At 41.7% G+C, this 15,584-nt stretch overlaps 1 protein-coding gene across 1 annotated transcript in view; it reads right to left on the bottom strand.

Moving 5' to 3' along the window:
• Positions 1-1,041: 1,041 nt before the first annotated feature.
• tbc1d16 (TBC1 domain family, member 16) overlaps positions 1,042-15,584 on the bottom strand; it is a 38,412-nt gene continuing 23,869 nt past the window's right edge. The window contains exons 9-13 of the mRNA XM_033643754.2: positions 9,695-9,829; positions 7,983-8,169; positions 6,191-6,370; positions 3,651-3,797; positions 1,042-2,542 (exon numbers count right to left, since the gene is read on the bottom strand). Coding sequence (XP_033499645.1) covers positions 2,243-2,542; positions 3,651-3,797; positions 6,191-6,370; positions 7,983-8,169; positions 9,695-9,829 — 949 coding nt within the window. The 3' untranslated portion in view covers positions 1,042-2,242. The remainder of the gene's footprint in view (positions 2,543-3,650; positions 3,798-6,190; positions 6,371-7,982; positions 8,170-9,694; positions 9,830-15,584) is intronic.

Raw genomic sequence — 15,584 nt, 5'->3', positions numbered from 1 at the left:
AAACATGTTCTAGAGATTTTTCTTGAAAGTATGCCTGTGATTTTTATTAATACCAAGAATAAGAATAGGCTCTTTTTCTCTGAGATGTGTACAGTAATACATCAACATATCATAGAGATCAACAGCAACATTGTACATTCAGTGATGACTCGTCGAAACCCCTGTAAATAGGAGTGGTCATTAGTTAGGCTCGTGACTTGTGGTGCCTGTGCAGACAATGTGGTTTCAATGAGGATTTTGATAGAATTCAGGAGTTTTCTCTCTCTCACACACACACACACACACTCACACACCACATACATACACAGTTTGATTACTTTCCCATCGTGCATCTCTGACTTTGCACGTCTCCACGCAGCCACCCAATCTTCAAACCTCTGCGGGCATTTCCAGCAAGCAGCTGCACATGATAACTAACAGAAAAGGAGCAGTTATGAATGTCATTTGCAGAGACTGCTCGCTGAGTGAGAGCGCGAGAGACCACAAGAGAGACAGAGAGAGGAGGAGGGGGGGCTGATTGAAGGTCTTAATGTTACATTTTAGCAGCAATTTGAAGATGTTTTCAGCACCCAGGAGTGTCACTCAAAAGCTCTCGGGGAAAAGCCTCCGAGTGGAGACCATCTTTACATCTGGGACTTGGAAATCACAGAGGCAAGATGCGGATCAGTATGTGTCCCTGTGCAAAGCTTAAATTGTCTCTTTACTCTCCATCTCTCCTATTTTTTTTCCTGTGAAGAGTCCCAACAGACAGCTTTACTTTTCTTCTCTTTTTCTCTCCATGATGACTGCTATAATTAAAGAGATTGGTCAGTGGGGGAGGCCCATGTTCTCCAACTCATTACCAGATGTTTAGAGGTCACTCCAGTTTATACACACACACACACACACACACACACACACACACACACACACACACACAGAACATTTTCACACTGTTGAATGAGAAGAAGCAAAAAAAAAAACAAGATACATTCATGTGGACTGATTCTTAGTGTTAATAGTGCGCTGTCATTCATTTTAAGGTGAAGGTGTAGAGGATGCTGGAGGGAAAACAAAGCAAAACACTGTGCTGACGATTTTTCACAACCCTGTCTAAACATGGTTCAACACAGAAGACAAAACTTTGTCGATCATTCTGTCAGGATAAAAACACGATCTATTCTTTCTTTGGCAGACAGTGCTGTCATATCAATCCAATACCTCACACTGGAAACTATATCTTTTAATGGTCATGTGTAAATGATTAAGCTCCTATTGCTCGACAGGTAACATGAAGGATTGTGTCTGACTTTTATCAGAAGGAAACATACGCAGAGCTTCCTCCTGCCTGTCGGGAAACACCATACTTAACAGAGACAGATTGTGAAAATGTTCCTTACGGCAATCTGATGAGGAAATATGCAGAGCCCTATCACGATGTGAGTGTTTGTCATGTAAACACATTCTTACCTCTGTTTTGGGCTTGAGTGTTTTCCAACAAACATGTCGTGCCCTTTATATGTCAAGAATCGCTCATGCAAGGATATATTGCTAAATATTTGTAACTGCTGATATAAACCCAAACATTCACCTCTTTAAAAATGAAATCAAACAAAAAGTACCAGTAATTTGTTAAAAGCCTATTTGTAGGTTTCTTTGTTAACACCGAGGGTTTGGATTTCATGTTAAAAATGTCCTGCTCAGGCTTGAGATATGCACATGTAATTTGAGATTCACACAAATGTTCCATTGTGAGAACACGGGAACATTTCTTAAAAGTTCAAGTTCAAGTCCTGTGAATGAATCTCCAGTTTCATTTGACCCGCGGTCAGAGTCTGCACGATTTCAGCCCAGTTGCCTCAGACCCTGATGTGACCCCTGCCCACAAAGCCCGTGGAAGTATGCCAAGCCAGCAGCAGACTTGAACCTGAAGTAGCTCCAGACCAACATAGCGCCTGGTGATTGTCCATTCTGCTCCAAGAAGGAAGCAGCCTCTTGACTTCCGACAGCAAACCGTCCTCATCGCGGATTCACGTGATGCTGAATGTTACGGAATAACATTCTGGTAAGGCAGTGTCCCACATTGCTCCACATAAAAAGGATCAAGTGACAAAAGTCCTCAGTAAGATGGTGAAACTAGAAGCAGCGACTTTGGGGAGAGGAGTCAGAGGGCGGCAAATAGTTGAGGAATCCAGCGGATGGATCCAAACCGTCGCTGTACCAACATGAGCCAAGACCAGCAAAGCTCCCCATAGCCTCCGCCTCAGGATTGTTTCCGGAAGGTGAAAATATCCCGGGTTTTGGAGCCTTTCTTGCCCTCCAGCGGAGGCGTGGGGGTGGGGTTCGGTGAGGGCGATGGTGTGGACGACAAAGAGGGTGAAGAGGGCTGGGGGGTGGAGGTGCCTCCATAGGGGCAGCTCTGTGAGTCTGGGTGTTCCCCAGAACACTCCACAGTGGGGATGTAGCGGCTGTCCCACATCCCCGGGCCACACAGTTTACAAAGGTCGTGTAGGCTGCATGGAATTCTGGGTAGGAGGCGGAACTGGTAGAGAAGGCTGCGGGCCTGGAAGAGCAGGGCGAAAGTGGCAACATGAACTTAAATATGTAACAGAGTGAGAGGAACTATGGATTGACAGGAAACACAATCACTGAATGCAAAACAGTTTGTTGCAGATATCAAACGTAGTGGATAGAAATATTAAAATAAACCAATATCCTTGACCAGGGATGCTCGAGTCGCTTTGCTCAGGGGCCACTTTTGCAAAATGACAGGAAGCCAGGGGACAGGCACAGCAACCTTTCATATGTCAGGTGTACGCAGGGTCATTTATAGGATTTGAGGACATTCAAGGCTTAGCCCACACCTCTGCTGGGGGTCCAGAAAATCCTCCACTGGCACTCTTTTGATAGGGGCTTTTTTGAAAGCCAGACAGAATGCCCTCACTGCATTATATTCCATTGTATTTTTATATTTGGAATTGTCACCTGTTGTTTGAATTTTGTGTTTTTCTTAACATAAATGAAGACATTTCCACCATAAATTGGTGCACAACAAATTTACCAGAATGCAGGAAATGAAATGCTCACGATTTCCTGGTGGAGGACATTGAGACCCCATGCTTCATATGTGTCCCCACCAACGCTTAAATATAACCTACGCCCTTGACGCTGGTAACAAAACAATGTCAAGGTCAGCAATGCCATGTGTTACCTAAAGCTAAAAAGCCGGCGCACATCGGCTGCAAAATCTCAGGCAACAACAAAAGGAGTTATGCCAGCTGCATGCTAACGTGAACTCACAGCCTGTGGTTGCAGCAGCACTAACACAGCACCCATAAACATGAGGATGCAGGCACAGACACAGTAGCAGGGATGCAGATCATAAATCCTTTGCATGGCATGGCAGCATCCCATTTAGCACCTCAAGGCCTCTGAGGGCAGGTTACAGTATGACAGGGATGCTTTGCTGCAGCATGGGGAAGATCTACTTAATGCAAACACAACACCGGTTTGATTTAAATAAAACGCAGGAGTCGGTGGAGGAATTGTAATGAGCATTATCATAAACCAAAGCTTATTCTAACACTTTAAGATGAACTGATGCCCATTTACTTTGGGAGCACACAGGTGACATTGGGGCATGAAAACTAAGGGCACTTCCAGTTGCATACCTTGCGTAGCACCAGTTCCCCATTCATGTGCATGGAGAGGTTGCTGAAGTGAAGTAACATTTGGTCAGTGGCGAGCTGCTGTTCTGTCACATCCTCCCCGTAGAGAACGATGATGGCCACACACAGGAACAGGTGGAAGTAGTCCGTCTATGAAGAGACAGAAAGAGGTTAGTGAGGAGGTCAATACTGGGAGACAAATGAGGGATTATCTGCTAATTAGCAGTGTTTTAGGACTTCATGATAATGACAGATCTCTTTATGTAGTTGTGCTCTTGCTGAGTGCATTTGAAGATTACCATAAGGAAAGACAAAGAACACATAAGCGCAAAATTTACAGCGAAATCCAGTTCAAGAAAAATGCAGATTATGAGGGTATAGTATTTGAAAAATTGTTTAAGCCCATTCACAGAAGAATCAGATATCAGTCTTGCTCCTTGTCTATGTTACATTCAGCTATCTAAACCAAGGTTTACAGAGTTACCACACATCTTAACCAAGAAAATTTCAAAACCTTGCCTTAACTTCGCCACAATATTTTACCTCATTTCCGTGACTATATTCAAGCACTTTAAGATGGGTTGGCCTATATAGTGATAAGACCTCATATTTGTGGATTAGAAACCTGCTAACATGAATGTAATGCATTACTTTGGTACGGCTGCCCAGAAAAAATCTTTCTCAAAGCAGACACACTGTTGGTGATCATGTAGGGAACAAAGAAGCAAATTACTTTCATATCTTTTGGGTGTGCCCCTCCGTCACTCCTTGTTGACTGTTTTTAACCAAAATAACCCTTAATTTTGAACTTATGTATTTGATTAGTTTCAATAGAAGAATCAATCTGCTGAGAATATTACTGGTGTCATGTAAGAAATTCCTAACCAGGAAATGGTTTAAAAAAGAAATACCTCATATTGATTAATGGACTGACTTGGTATTTAATATTTATGTAATGGAGAGAACGACTTTTAGTTTGAGAACCCAGAAGGAATTCTTTATTGAGAATTGGATGAAATGGTTAGTATGTGTCTCCAACATTAGACCTAGTAGAAACACATTGTAGCATGACCAGTAGCCGCACACTGTCTCTAAATGTATGTCATGATTCAACATCCTTGTATGCACAATCTATTTATTTGATATTTATTCTCTATCCTTATTTTAGGGGCTGATTTTTATTTATGTTATTACTCATACTATTAGTTTTTTTTTTCATGTTCAACTGGTTGTAAATTTTGTTTGCATATGCTCGTATTGCTTTTATAGACCAATAAATTACAAAGAAAACCTGCTAATGCTTGCTAACTTTCCTCTCATTTGACATTCCTGCTGCCAACTAGCTGCATATGCTAATAGACCAGACAGGCACGTATGCTTTCTTCACAAAATGCTAAGGCCACTGCCTTTGCAGGGGGATAGAAAATCAAAGATCCTGTAGATTTCAATCCAATCTGACATGTGTTTGGATTATAATTTTGAAGTTTCTATGCATTTCATTTTCGTTAAGGAAACATTTGTTTTGTAGACATGTCTAATAATTGTTCTGCGACCTTGCCTAAACCTGACATTTGCGATAACTTAAATTAATACTCACTGCCATGATTCCTGTCAGTCTTCCTCATCCAAGTGGATCAGTGACCCAAAAGGGGACGCGGCCTCATCAATGATGCCAGTCTGGTCTGTGTGTATTACATGATACTAGTGACGCTGTCATGCAGCACAGCAAGCACTAGATTCAAATCTGTAATATTAGGAACCTATTCCTGTTGACGTTCAACGTGTTTTAGGATCTTTATGAACATGTTTTAAACCAAAACCCAAACACTGTATGTTCAAAAGTTTTACAAAAACTTCTGTTAGTTCAAAACCATTTCCAGGCCTGAGAAACAGTCTTTACAATGTAATAACTTTTCCAGGAATTTCATAACTGTGGTAACCGTGGGTTTCACTCTGCTATCTCCTCTATCAGCACCTGCAGCTGAGGATCAGAACCTCTAACAGCAAATCTGAACAGATGGCATTAAGCTGCAAGACTGATAAATGTTTTTAATGTTGTTTTATACGTCTTTGATCTTTGAGATCTTTGAACTAGTGCAGATGTAAAACCTCCATGTGCTTAATTACTCTTAACTGTTATACTACTTTCTACAATATACATTTGTAAAGCTGTGGTGCTTTTTAGAAACATTTAAAAGTTAACTAAATCAAAACGTTGGATTTTATGATGTTGAATCTCTCCTAAAAAGGATCACTAATCACTGTTAAATTGAACCATTAAACCTCTTCAAGACCGAGACGTAAGATGACGTTTTATAGGTATTTAGGGGGATTACAATAGTCTGCGCTGACAGCTTTAAAGGGATAACATTTTTTGCAGACATTATTAACTCTCTAATTCTGCATGCTTCCCGAAAAATCCAATCCAACATGTGGTGCTGTAGTGAAACACAATACAGCCGAGTGCCTCTGTGCGCTCGTTTATGCAAAGTTTTTCTTACAAACTTGTGTATGCAAAGGAGGCGTTCGGACTTTGCCCTGACCTGGTAGTGTGCCCAGCAGGCCTCCCACATGCGCAGAGCCTCGGTGTCGGGGAACTCTCGTTTGAAGCAGAGCAGGATCCAGCGGTGGCAGAAGAGCAGCTGGAGGCCGTCCTCACCCAGCCCGGTCAGGTGCTGGTGGAAGCGGGGCAGCATGAGGCGCAGCAGCTCCCGCAGGTACATCTGGAGGGGGGTTAAAGAGGGTACAAGCTGTCTTACATACACAATCAAACATTTTCTACAGAGATTTTTAGTATTCTCAGGCTGGAATTGTGCTTCTCAGGGCTGCACGTAAGCAAATATACGCAGGTGTCAAATGGACACGCTTGCATGTGTTTTTCTTTAATACTTGCATGGATCGGGGGTACAACAGTTTAGCAAACTACAATCTGAAATCAGATTCACAAATATAGAAGAATTTGGATTTATAAACATAACTGGATGGGATAATGCACTTCAATACGTATGCAACATCAATATATTATGGACCCCAGGAAGAGTAGCTGTTGCCTTGGTAACAGCTAAGGGGATCCAAATAAACTATAGACAGTATTACATGTGTTGAAGAGGAATTCATTTTCTTTACTCAACTAAAAGCTCACTTGGATCAATGCATCTGCTTGCTTGATGCCCAGGTCTGTACTACATGTTTTGAGATCTGAGAGGTGTCTGTATCGTATCCTCAGCCTTTCCATAGCCTTTCAACTTATAATCAGTGTTGGGTTTGTTACTCAAAAAATATAATACTATTCCTTTATCATTCCCTGCCAATAGTCATTTATTACACTACTCCTTATATTATGTTTCTGTTACATCCCACAAAATCTGTAATTGTAATCTGTCTACAGCCGACCTCCGCGTCCGAGAAGGGCTCATCTTTGGTGGGGTGTATTTCCAGGAGCTTCACGTTGTTGAGCTGTCGGTTGCAGTCTGTGTTTCAAGAGGTTTGAGGTCGTGTTTTTTGCAGTTGAAAGAGTCTTAGTACGACTACCTGGAACAACGATGTTCTTGTCATCTTTACTCTCCACAAAATTAAAGCAATGGGAATATTTCCAGCTGCTGGATGTAAGCGTTTCCATCTACCAAGCTCACTGCTTTGTTAGTACGTATGCGATGATTACGAATGATTTAAGGATTTGATTATTGGATTTCAAATCAGTAGAGCGCTGACAACAAAAGTAGGGTTGTAACGATATATTTGTTTTTAGGGTAACTGTAATTTCGTTCACTGAAATTTTATTAGTAATTTGTTACACTACTCATTTCTGGGAAAAGTAATATTACTGTCCAGCACTGCCTACAGTTACCCATAACACCCTTCTCTGCATAGGTTTGCAAAGATGGTTAGTGTCGTTTTCTGCTCGAAAAGGACTAGTTTGTCTGACATGATGTGTGGACATGTTGGAAGGCAAATGTGTGTATAGCTTTAAAACGGACTTGAAGGTAAGTGATACACCAGCCGACATAGAGAGAAGGGAGACGAGATCTATTAAAATATGAGCATAACGGTGCATATTTTCAGACTACTTCTCTCCTGGAAGGAATTCATAGTGTTGCAGTTCATTGTAAGAAAGTTAAGACAAAGCAAAGTAAGAAATGCTAAGACAAAGCTCCCACAATTCTGATAGAGGAAATGTGTAGGGGAGGGAGGCATCCCCAAGCTATTCGATCATCTAACAAGCACCTCTGATGGAGTGCACTGCTGCCTTCATGTGGATCTCTGCAGGAGCATAGTTCCAGCTTTTTTTATATCTCTATTATACAACCTGACATCACACACACAGAAACATCCTACCAGCTGCCTCTCCATGTCTTCATCACGCGGCGAGCTGATGAAGATGGTGTTCTCCATGAGGCCGACGAAGCACCAGAAGGTGTCGCTTTCGTCCTGGATCTCAGTGAGCAGGGGGGCCACCAGGTCGGACATGCCCTGGCAGTAGCCCATGTCTGGATTAAACACTGCATAGTTGAGCAGAATCCGCCTGGATCAAGAACAGCCACGGACATCTTAGTGCTGTTGTTATATCTCAGCGTGAAAACAGAACATCTAATACCATATAGCAATAGTGTGTCATAAACATTTAAGCTTTTTCATTTGGCAGTCTCTTGCATAGAAATGTTCACGACCCTGCAGCCAAGCCAAACCACTGAAAAGTATGGTCCCACCCAAACACTGAATGATCCAACATGTGTTTCAGCATTGCTGGTAATGCCCAGAAAAAACATGATGAGCCCTGCTTAAGCGGTTGCTATGCCAACTCCTCTGGTAACCAGGGAGCTAATTAATGATCTTTCTTGTTTTCTCCCCTTTTTTTTTTTTGTATATGGGTACTACTTTGAAGTAAACTTCCCTGGCAGTCCTCATGCATTAGTAAGGCTTGTATAAACAAAGGGAAAACCCTGAGGACTTTTTTATTGTTATCAGTGAAATATTAACAGTAAAAATAGATGTCATTTGTAAAACTAAGAGGATACAGCAGTGGAAGCAGACTTTGCAGTGGTTATGTGTTTGGAAAATTAAAGGTCCAGTGTGTAGGATTTAGGACACACCGGCAGAGATGGTATATAATATAATAAGTATGTTTTCTTTAGTGTATAATCACCTAAAGATAGGAAGTCTTGCGTTTTGTTACCTTAGAATGAACCATTTATATCTACATAGGGAGCAGGTACTCATCTAAGGAGATCGGCAAGTTGCCTGAAACGAAGAAACCAAACACTGGCTCTTGACAAGGCTTGTTGTGGCCTTCATAGTTAGAAAAACATGGACATGTTTGATGTGAAACTGCTTTATTCAGTGTTTTTACTTGTCTTAATCATCTCCTCTGTTTGATTTGGAGAGTTAGAGACCTCTCTGAATAACTGGGATCCCGGTAAAAACCTCCTGAACAATGAACACCGAAGGAATTCTAACAGGGAGAAGTTTCAGCTGGTTGCAGTCCTCATCACTTAATCCTCCTCCTAAATCTTACACACTGCTCCTTTAAAGACAAAAATGATTCCAAGTATCTTCAGATCAGATAGCATGCTTAGACCGAATGACCCACAGAAAGTTATTTGTGACATCTTCTGTACAATAGATGTGAGATAACGGAGGAAGCACGAGATAAGTGCTCTGCATCTGGACATCTGCAGCGCTGGGATCACCCTGCCCCAGACGCAGCATAAGACATAATACCTAGACAAATACCAGGAGCCTCGATGAGAGTCACTAAACTAATATGCTATTTAAATCCTCTTGCTCCTCGTTTAGAAAGCCATTAGCTCTGAGTATGCATCAAAAGTGCTCAGACGGCTTAGTCAGAGTCAATAAAGCATGAAACTCATTTGCGGCTCCCCCAGGGTTCAGAATATGAAATGAATAGGTACGCCTGTGCGGTGGGCTGAGGAATGGGAATGATAAGGATGGATTGAGAGAAGGTGAAAGAGGCAGAGATAGAGATTGCGAGCGCTGAAAAAAAAAAAAAAGGGAGGAAGGATATGGGAAATGAAGAGAAGTGGTCTGACCTCATGATCTCCACATTGGGGTTGTTCTCTCCCCTGAAGAAGTGGTTGCTGCGGTCTGTTCTCACCACGTCTTTATCCACTGTGAACTGGACCTTTCTCCAGAACTCACTGTGCTCCTCGGGGCTCATGGACAATCTGAAACGTGCATGCAAATGCCAGGCGAAAATGGAAAAGTCAGAGACATCCAAAAAAAGAAACCGCAGCTGTTTTCTTAATCAAGACAAAGTCAGTTCTGGTAAATTTGGAAAGAAAAGAACAAGAAAGTTTAGGAAAGTTTTTACAGCACGTTCTCTAAGGAAATCAAGGTAATTAGGATAAAAAAAATAAAGCCTTATCAAATAATCTTTACCTCAAATGTTACTCTGGTGTAAAACACTAATGGGTTGAGGCAAATGAACTCAAAAATGTGGGGGTGGGCACACAGTGGACTGAAGGGATATTTCACGACCAAGTGCTCCACTGAGGATAATACCACGACCATAAAACCCCCATCTATCCCTCTAAATGTTAGGGACTATATTAGCAATGTACTCTGTGTATGGCACTAATGTACTCAAGTCCTAACAAGCAGAGGGGATTTAATTAACACTGTTTGTTTTCCATGTGGCCCCACCAGGGATAATGAGCGCACACCTGATGCAACGCCACGCAACTGTTTAGTTTCAGACCCAAGTGTTTGTGTGGTTGGACCCTCCCCGGCCACCTTTCTATCTTTCTCTGTCTCTCTTGAGGATGCTACTCAGGAGTTTAGTGCATGTTTTCATCACTTAATATGTCTGAGGGTGGGATGGTTAAGCAGAAATATAGCTGTGTTTACATAGGAATATTAAATAGGAACATGTTTATTTTAGACGGCACCACTACCCTTGACTAATGCTTTATGTTAATTCATTTTATTATACGTTTATTCTTAAAGGGACAAGTGTATAGCACAGACCAATGCTCAGTGCCACAGCACTTAAAATAAAGTTAGTTTACAATGTCTGACCCTAGATTTTAAACAGGAAAATACACACAAAACAGCTCAAAGTACAAACAATGATACAATAAGATCGACATAACAAACACCAGCTCATTCACATGACTGACCCCTCTTTAGAAGCTGAGTTTTAAATTAAAAGACTTCATTGATGATCCCACCCAAGCTGAATCTGATGCATTACTTTCTAGCCTAATAATACAAGTAGAAATTAGTCTGAACTAAACCTGAAATAATTTAGTGACTAGTTGACTGACTAAAAATGCCTTCAACGATTAATACATCATCAAACGGATTCAATTTCTAAGCAAAAAAAACAAACAAAAAACAAAAAAAACATCTTGGTTCCAGCTGTTTTTTGTCTGTTCATACAGTATAACTACACACTGAATCAGTGTTGTAGTCAAGAGAACCTAAACTAGGGGTGTCAAAACTTTTTTGAATGGGGGCCAGATTAGATAATGTGAAAATACCTCGGGGCCAGTTGCTTCTTGCATCATATAGGTCATTTGAATTAAAACAAATCACATACAAATGAAACAAACACAACTGTGTCATAAGTGAAAGAGTATTTGACTTCCCACCACTCCTCAAAACGGTGGCCCCGCGTTCTTGACGCTCCTTTGCTGAGGCCATGCCTGCTACCTAGCAGGAAATAACTGGTATTAGGTAATTGTCCGTTTGATTGTTTATAGTCTGTCTATGAAAACACATTAGTTCCGCCTGCGTAGTTCCTTCTTGGTGCATGTCGACAAACTGTATGACTGTTTTGCCATCATTGTGAGGTAAATCAAAAAAAAATGCGAAGTGATCTTGCTTGATTGACCAATACTTTGTTAATTCTAAAGTATATTATGAAAGACAAGCCGAGGGCCATTTCAAATCAGTCAGGGGGCCACAGTTGATTTGGACATGACTGACGTAAACCGAGACCAAGTCATGACAAAGACCAGAACAGTCTGAGTTCCACACTGCAGGGCACACTTGCAATAAAATGTGAAAATGCAAACCATAGGTACTCCTCAAATGGACCTGAAAGATCCACATTCCTATGAAAACATCAACAGGAAACAAATAAAGATTCCTCTTCATTTACCTCCTTTATTACCACACTGTATACACCACTAAGCCAAAACATTAAAACCACTGAAAGGTAAAGTGAATAACATTGATAATTCCCTTACAATGCTATATTCTGCTGGAGAACCTTGGATTGTGGCATTCATGTGGATGCTACTTGACGTGCTCCACCTGCCCAAACAGCGTTGCAGAACAAGTACACCTGTTCAAGGCAACACTGCAAAAATTGTCCAGGAATAGCCCAAGGAACGTGAAGAACTCAAGGCGTCAACTTGGCCTCCAAACTCCCAACATCCCATTCGAATCGAGTATTTGGGTGATGTGCCAGTACCCTAGAGGTACCCCAATCGACAGTGGGTTCTCCTTGGATTGGACTGGGCTCTGACCTGTGTCGTCTGGTACCAGGGTGTTTGCGGTGGATCCTTTGAGTCATGTAGGTTGTGAGATGGGGTACCAGCACGTCCCACAGATGCTCAATCAGATTGGGATCTGGGGAATCTGGAAGTCTTGTTGACGCCTTGAGCTCTTTGTCACGTTCCTCAGGCCATTCCTGAGCAGTAATTGTGGTGTGGCATAGTGCACCGTCCTGCTGGGGGTTCACTGCCATTGGGGAGTGCTATTGCCATGAAGGGGAGGTACTTGGTCTTCAATGGTGTTTGGATGGGTGGAGAGAGCCAGGTGGCATCCACATGAAAGCCTAGACCCAAGGCTTGTGGGCATTATTCAACACTTCTCTTTTTTTGCACAGGCAATTTAGTGATATCCCTGCAGTTGTGGTCTTGACCTGTCTCCAGATAAAATCCTGAGTCCTCCAAGATAAGACTAACTAAATAAGTGGTTGAGTCCAGGACCTTCAAAAAGAGGTCTTGAGAAAGGTTTCAAAACCAAGACCAAGCAAGTGTTTCAACACTACATTTTTGGATTTTGGACTTTTGGTCCAACAAAACAAGACATTCAACACTTCTCTTTTTTTGCACAGGCAATTTAGTTATATCCCTGCAGTTGTGGTCTTGACCTGTCTCCAGATAAAATCCTGAGTCCTCCACGATAAGACTAACTAAATAAGTGGTTGAGTCCAGGACCTTCAAAAAGAGGTCTTGAGAAAGGTTTCAAAACCAAGACCAAGCAAGTGTTTCAACACTACATTTTTGGATTTTGGACTTTTGGTCCAACAAAACAAGACATTCAACACTTCTCTTTTTTTGCACAGGCAATTTAGTGATATCCCTGCAGTTGTGGTCTTGACCTGTCTCCAGATAAAATCCTGAGTCCTCCACGATAAGACTAACTAAATAAGTGGTTGAGTCCAGGACCTTCAAAAAGAGGTCCTGAAAAAGGTTTCAAGACCAAGACCAAGCAAGTGTTTCAACACTACATTTTTGGATTTTGGACTTTTGGTTCAATGAAACAAGACATTTGAAGACATGTCTCCACTACAGACAAACCAATTAACTGCATGTTAGAAGAAATAAGCCATAATGAAAATAAACATTAGCTGCAGCCTTGGTCTGAATATATGTAAACCAGCATTTATGAACAAAAGAGAACATTACTGACAGAGAGAAGTAAACTTCCTCTTCTCTTTCAGAACTCTAAACCAAAAATAGAGCTCTTTTGAATTTTAGTCACTGGTGCATAAAAAATAAATATAAGCACTTCCTCTTCAAGCCAGCCGGAGAGGACGTTTTCTGATACTGAGCATGTAGTGTGTCACATGGCCAATTCAAAATGTATTGACCAAAAATAAACAAACAAACCATAAATGTACCTGCAGTGTTTGTGTGTCAGAAAGATTATCTAAAGGTCAGATAATACGGGTATGCTTTACCCATTTTTGGGGCGGCAGTAGCTCAGTCCATAGGGACCTGGGCTGGGAACCAGAGGGTCGCCGGTTCAAGTCCCTGTTTGGACCAAATATGGAGCGTGGCTGGTGGCTGGAGAGGTGCCAGTTCACCTGCTGGGCACTGCCGGGTGCCCTTGAGCAAGGCACTGAACCCCCCAACTGCTCGGGGCGCCTGACCAAGGCAGCCCCCTCACTCTGACATCTTTCCACTTTGTGCGTGTATAGGTCCTGTGTGTGCATGTGTGTATTTCGGACCTGTGTGTTGATGACAACGGAGTGAAAAAATTAAATTTCCCCTCAGGGGGATTAATAAAGTACCTGGAAAAAGGTTACCCAACCTACTCTGCTTTCCAACAAAGAATTCCTTCTCATGTATGACAGTATGAACTACATAGACAGGTTTTTCATGTTTAAACATTGGCTTGTGTTCTTAGTTATTGTTAACAACCAACAGATATAATCAAGGAAAAAGGAAGATGAACTCATCAAAAGGCTGCCATTCAGTGACTGACAGTATCTTAAATTTTGCTCTGTGTCACTCTGACTCATTCTCTTCACTGACCTACGTCTGCAGTTGTTCCAGCTGCATTGCTTCCCTGCTGCTCAGTTATCACGGCTAAGGAAAGGGCACAAGGTTAGGAGGCAAGGAACAAAACCACAGGGATGTATCCTTGCTCCTAATGATCAACCAGTGGCCTCGGAGGCTGCTCCAGTCAAATGGTCTTTAAAGGGATCCACATCAGAGCCAGAACAAGGGCCCTAATTACCTGACTTCAATAAGACCTTCTGATGTACTTAAAATGTTAATAGGCCATACAGATGAAACCTGTCCAATTATCATAGTCATCATTGACAGAGCGGTGGAATGTGTGAAATTATGTGCACACTCAAACTTAAGGTTGAGAAATGAGGAAAAAGATAAAGACGCAAGGGTGTGCTTCAGTGTGTGTGTGTGTGTGTGTGTGTGTGTTTTTTCCGTCTGATGAGAGAGTATGATCTGATAAGCGCTGACATGTTTTCTCTCCAGAGACCTTTTATTTCACACCCGGCACCTCCCCTTAACACTTCTCTGATTGTGCTTATTGATTGCTCGGCGCCTGCGATGAGAAGCCACAACAGGCTCACATATGGTTTAATGTTTGACTGAGCGTTCGGCAGCCGATACTGCAGCCATGTGACAGTTTATCTGCTGTTTTACAGTGTCAAGAATAAGGATGTGTCTTGATCAGACTTTTTTTTTTTTTAATGAACTGATTTCCATAAGAGGAAATAAACATTAAAGGGATAGTTCAGATTTTTTGAAGTGAGGTTGCAGAAGGTACTAGTCTGGGTAATGCTTTCAGAAGATGGCAAATATTACACTATAAATACAGGAATGTACAAGTGTTTTTCTTAACATACATGGATTTATAACATGCACCTTGTGACCCTGGCATGTGTATTTAAAGATGGGGTCTTTATACATCTAGCTAAGTGTTCAGCTGGAAACATCACTTGTGGATATGCCATTAAATTGCACTTAACTACAGTGTCTGGATTTTTTCATGTTCTTTATTGCTATTCTTTTTGTCATGTACCTGCCATAAATGTTTTTTGGATGTGCGCGACTCATACAGTAGATGGCTGTCAGCACGCCCCCAGTTGTACCGCCACAGAAGCTAAGCTATGTATTGCTGTGGACATGGGCTGCAGGAAAACGTATTTTAGCCACCTAAAAAACATCAACATCAGTTTAAGTGTCCACTATATTCAAAATATTTTCACTGCTTCACCTTGTTGTCAGACAACCATTTCTGATAGGAAACTGAAGCCGTTTTATCGCTCTCTTCAAAGCCACCGGACTGCTTTGACCAAACATAATTTTACCTCACAGAACACAGGAGTTGTTGGTCTACTGCTGCCTCAATAAGTCGGATGTTTAAAGGATGTGCAATATTGAATTTTTGCCGATACATTACAACTTATTTGGCTGATAGTTGATACTAAAA

The sequence above is a fragment of the Epinephelus lanceolatus genome, chromosome 18 (genome assembly GCF_041903045.1).
Source record: "Epinephelus lanceolatus isolate andai-2023 chromosome 18, ASM4190304v1, whole genome shotgun sequence".
Taxonomy (NCBI): Eukaryota; Metazoa; Chordata; class Actinopteri; order Perciformes; family Serranidae; genus Epinephelus; species Epinephelus lanceolatus.
This window is presented reverse-complemented; position numbering and strand designations above follow the sequence as displayed.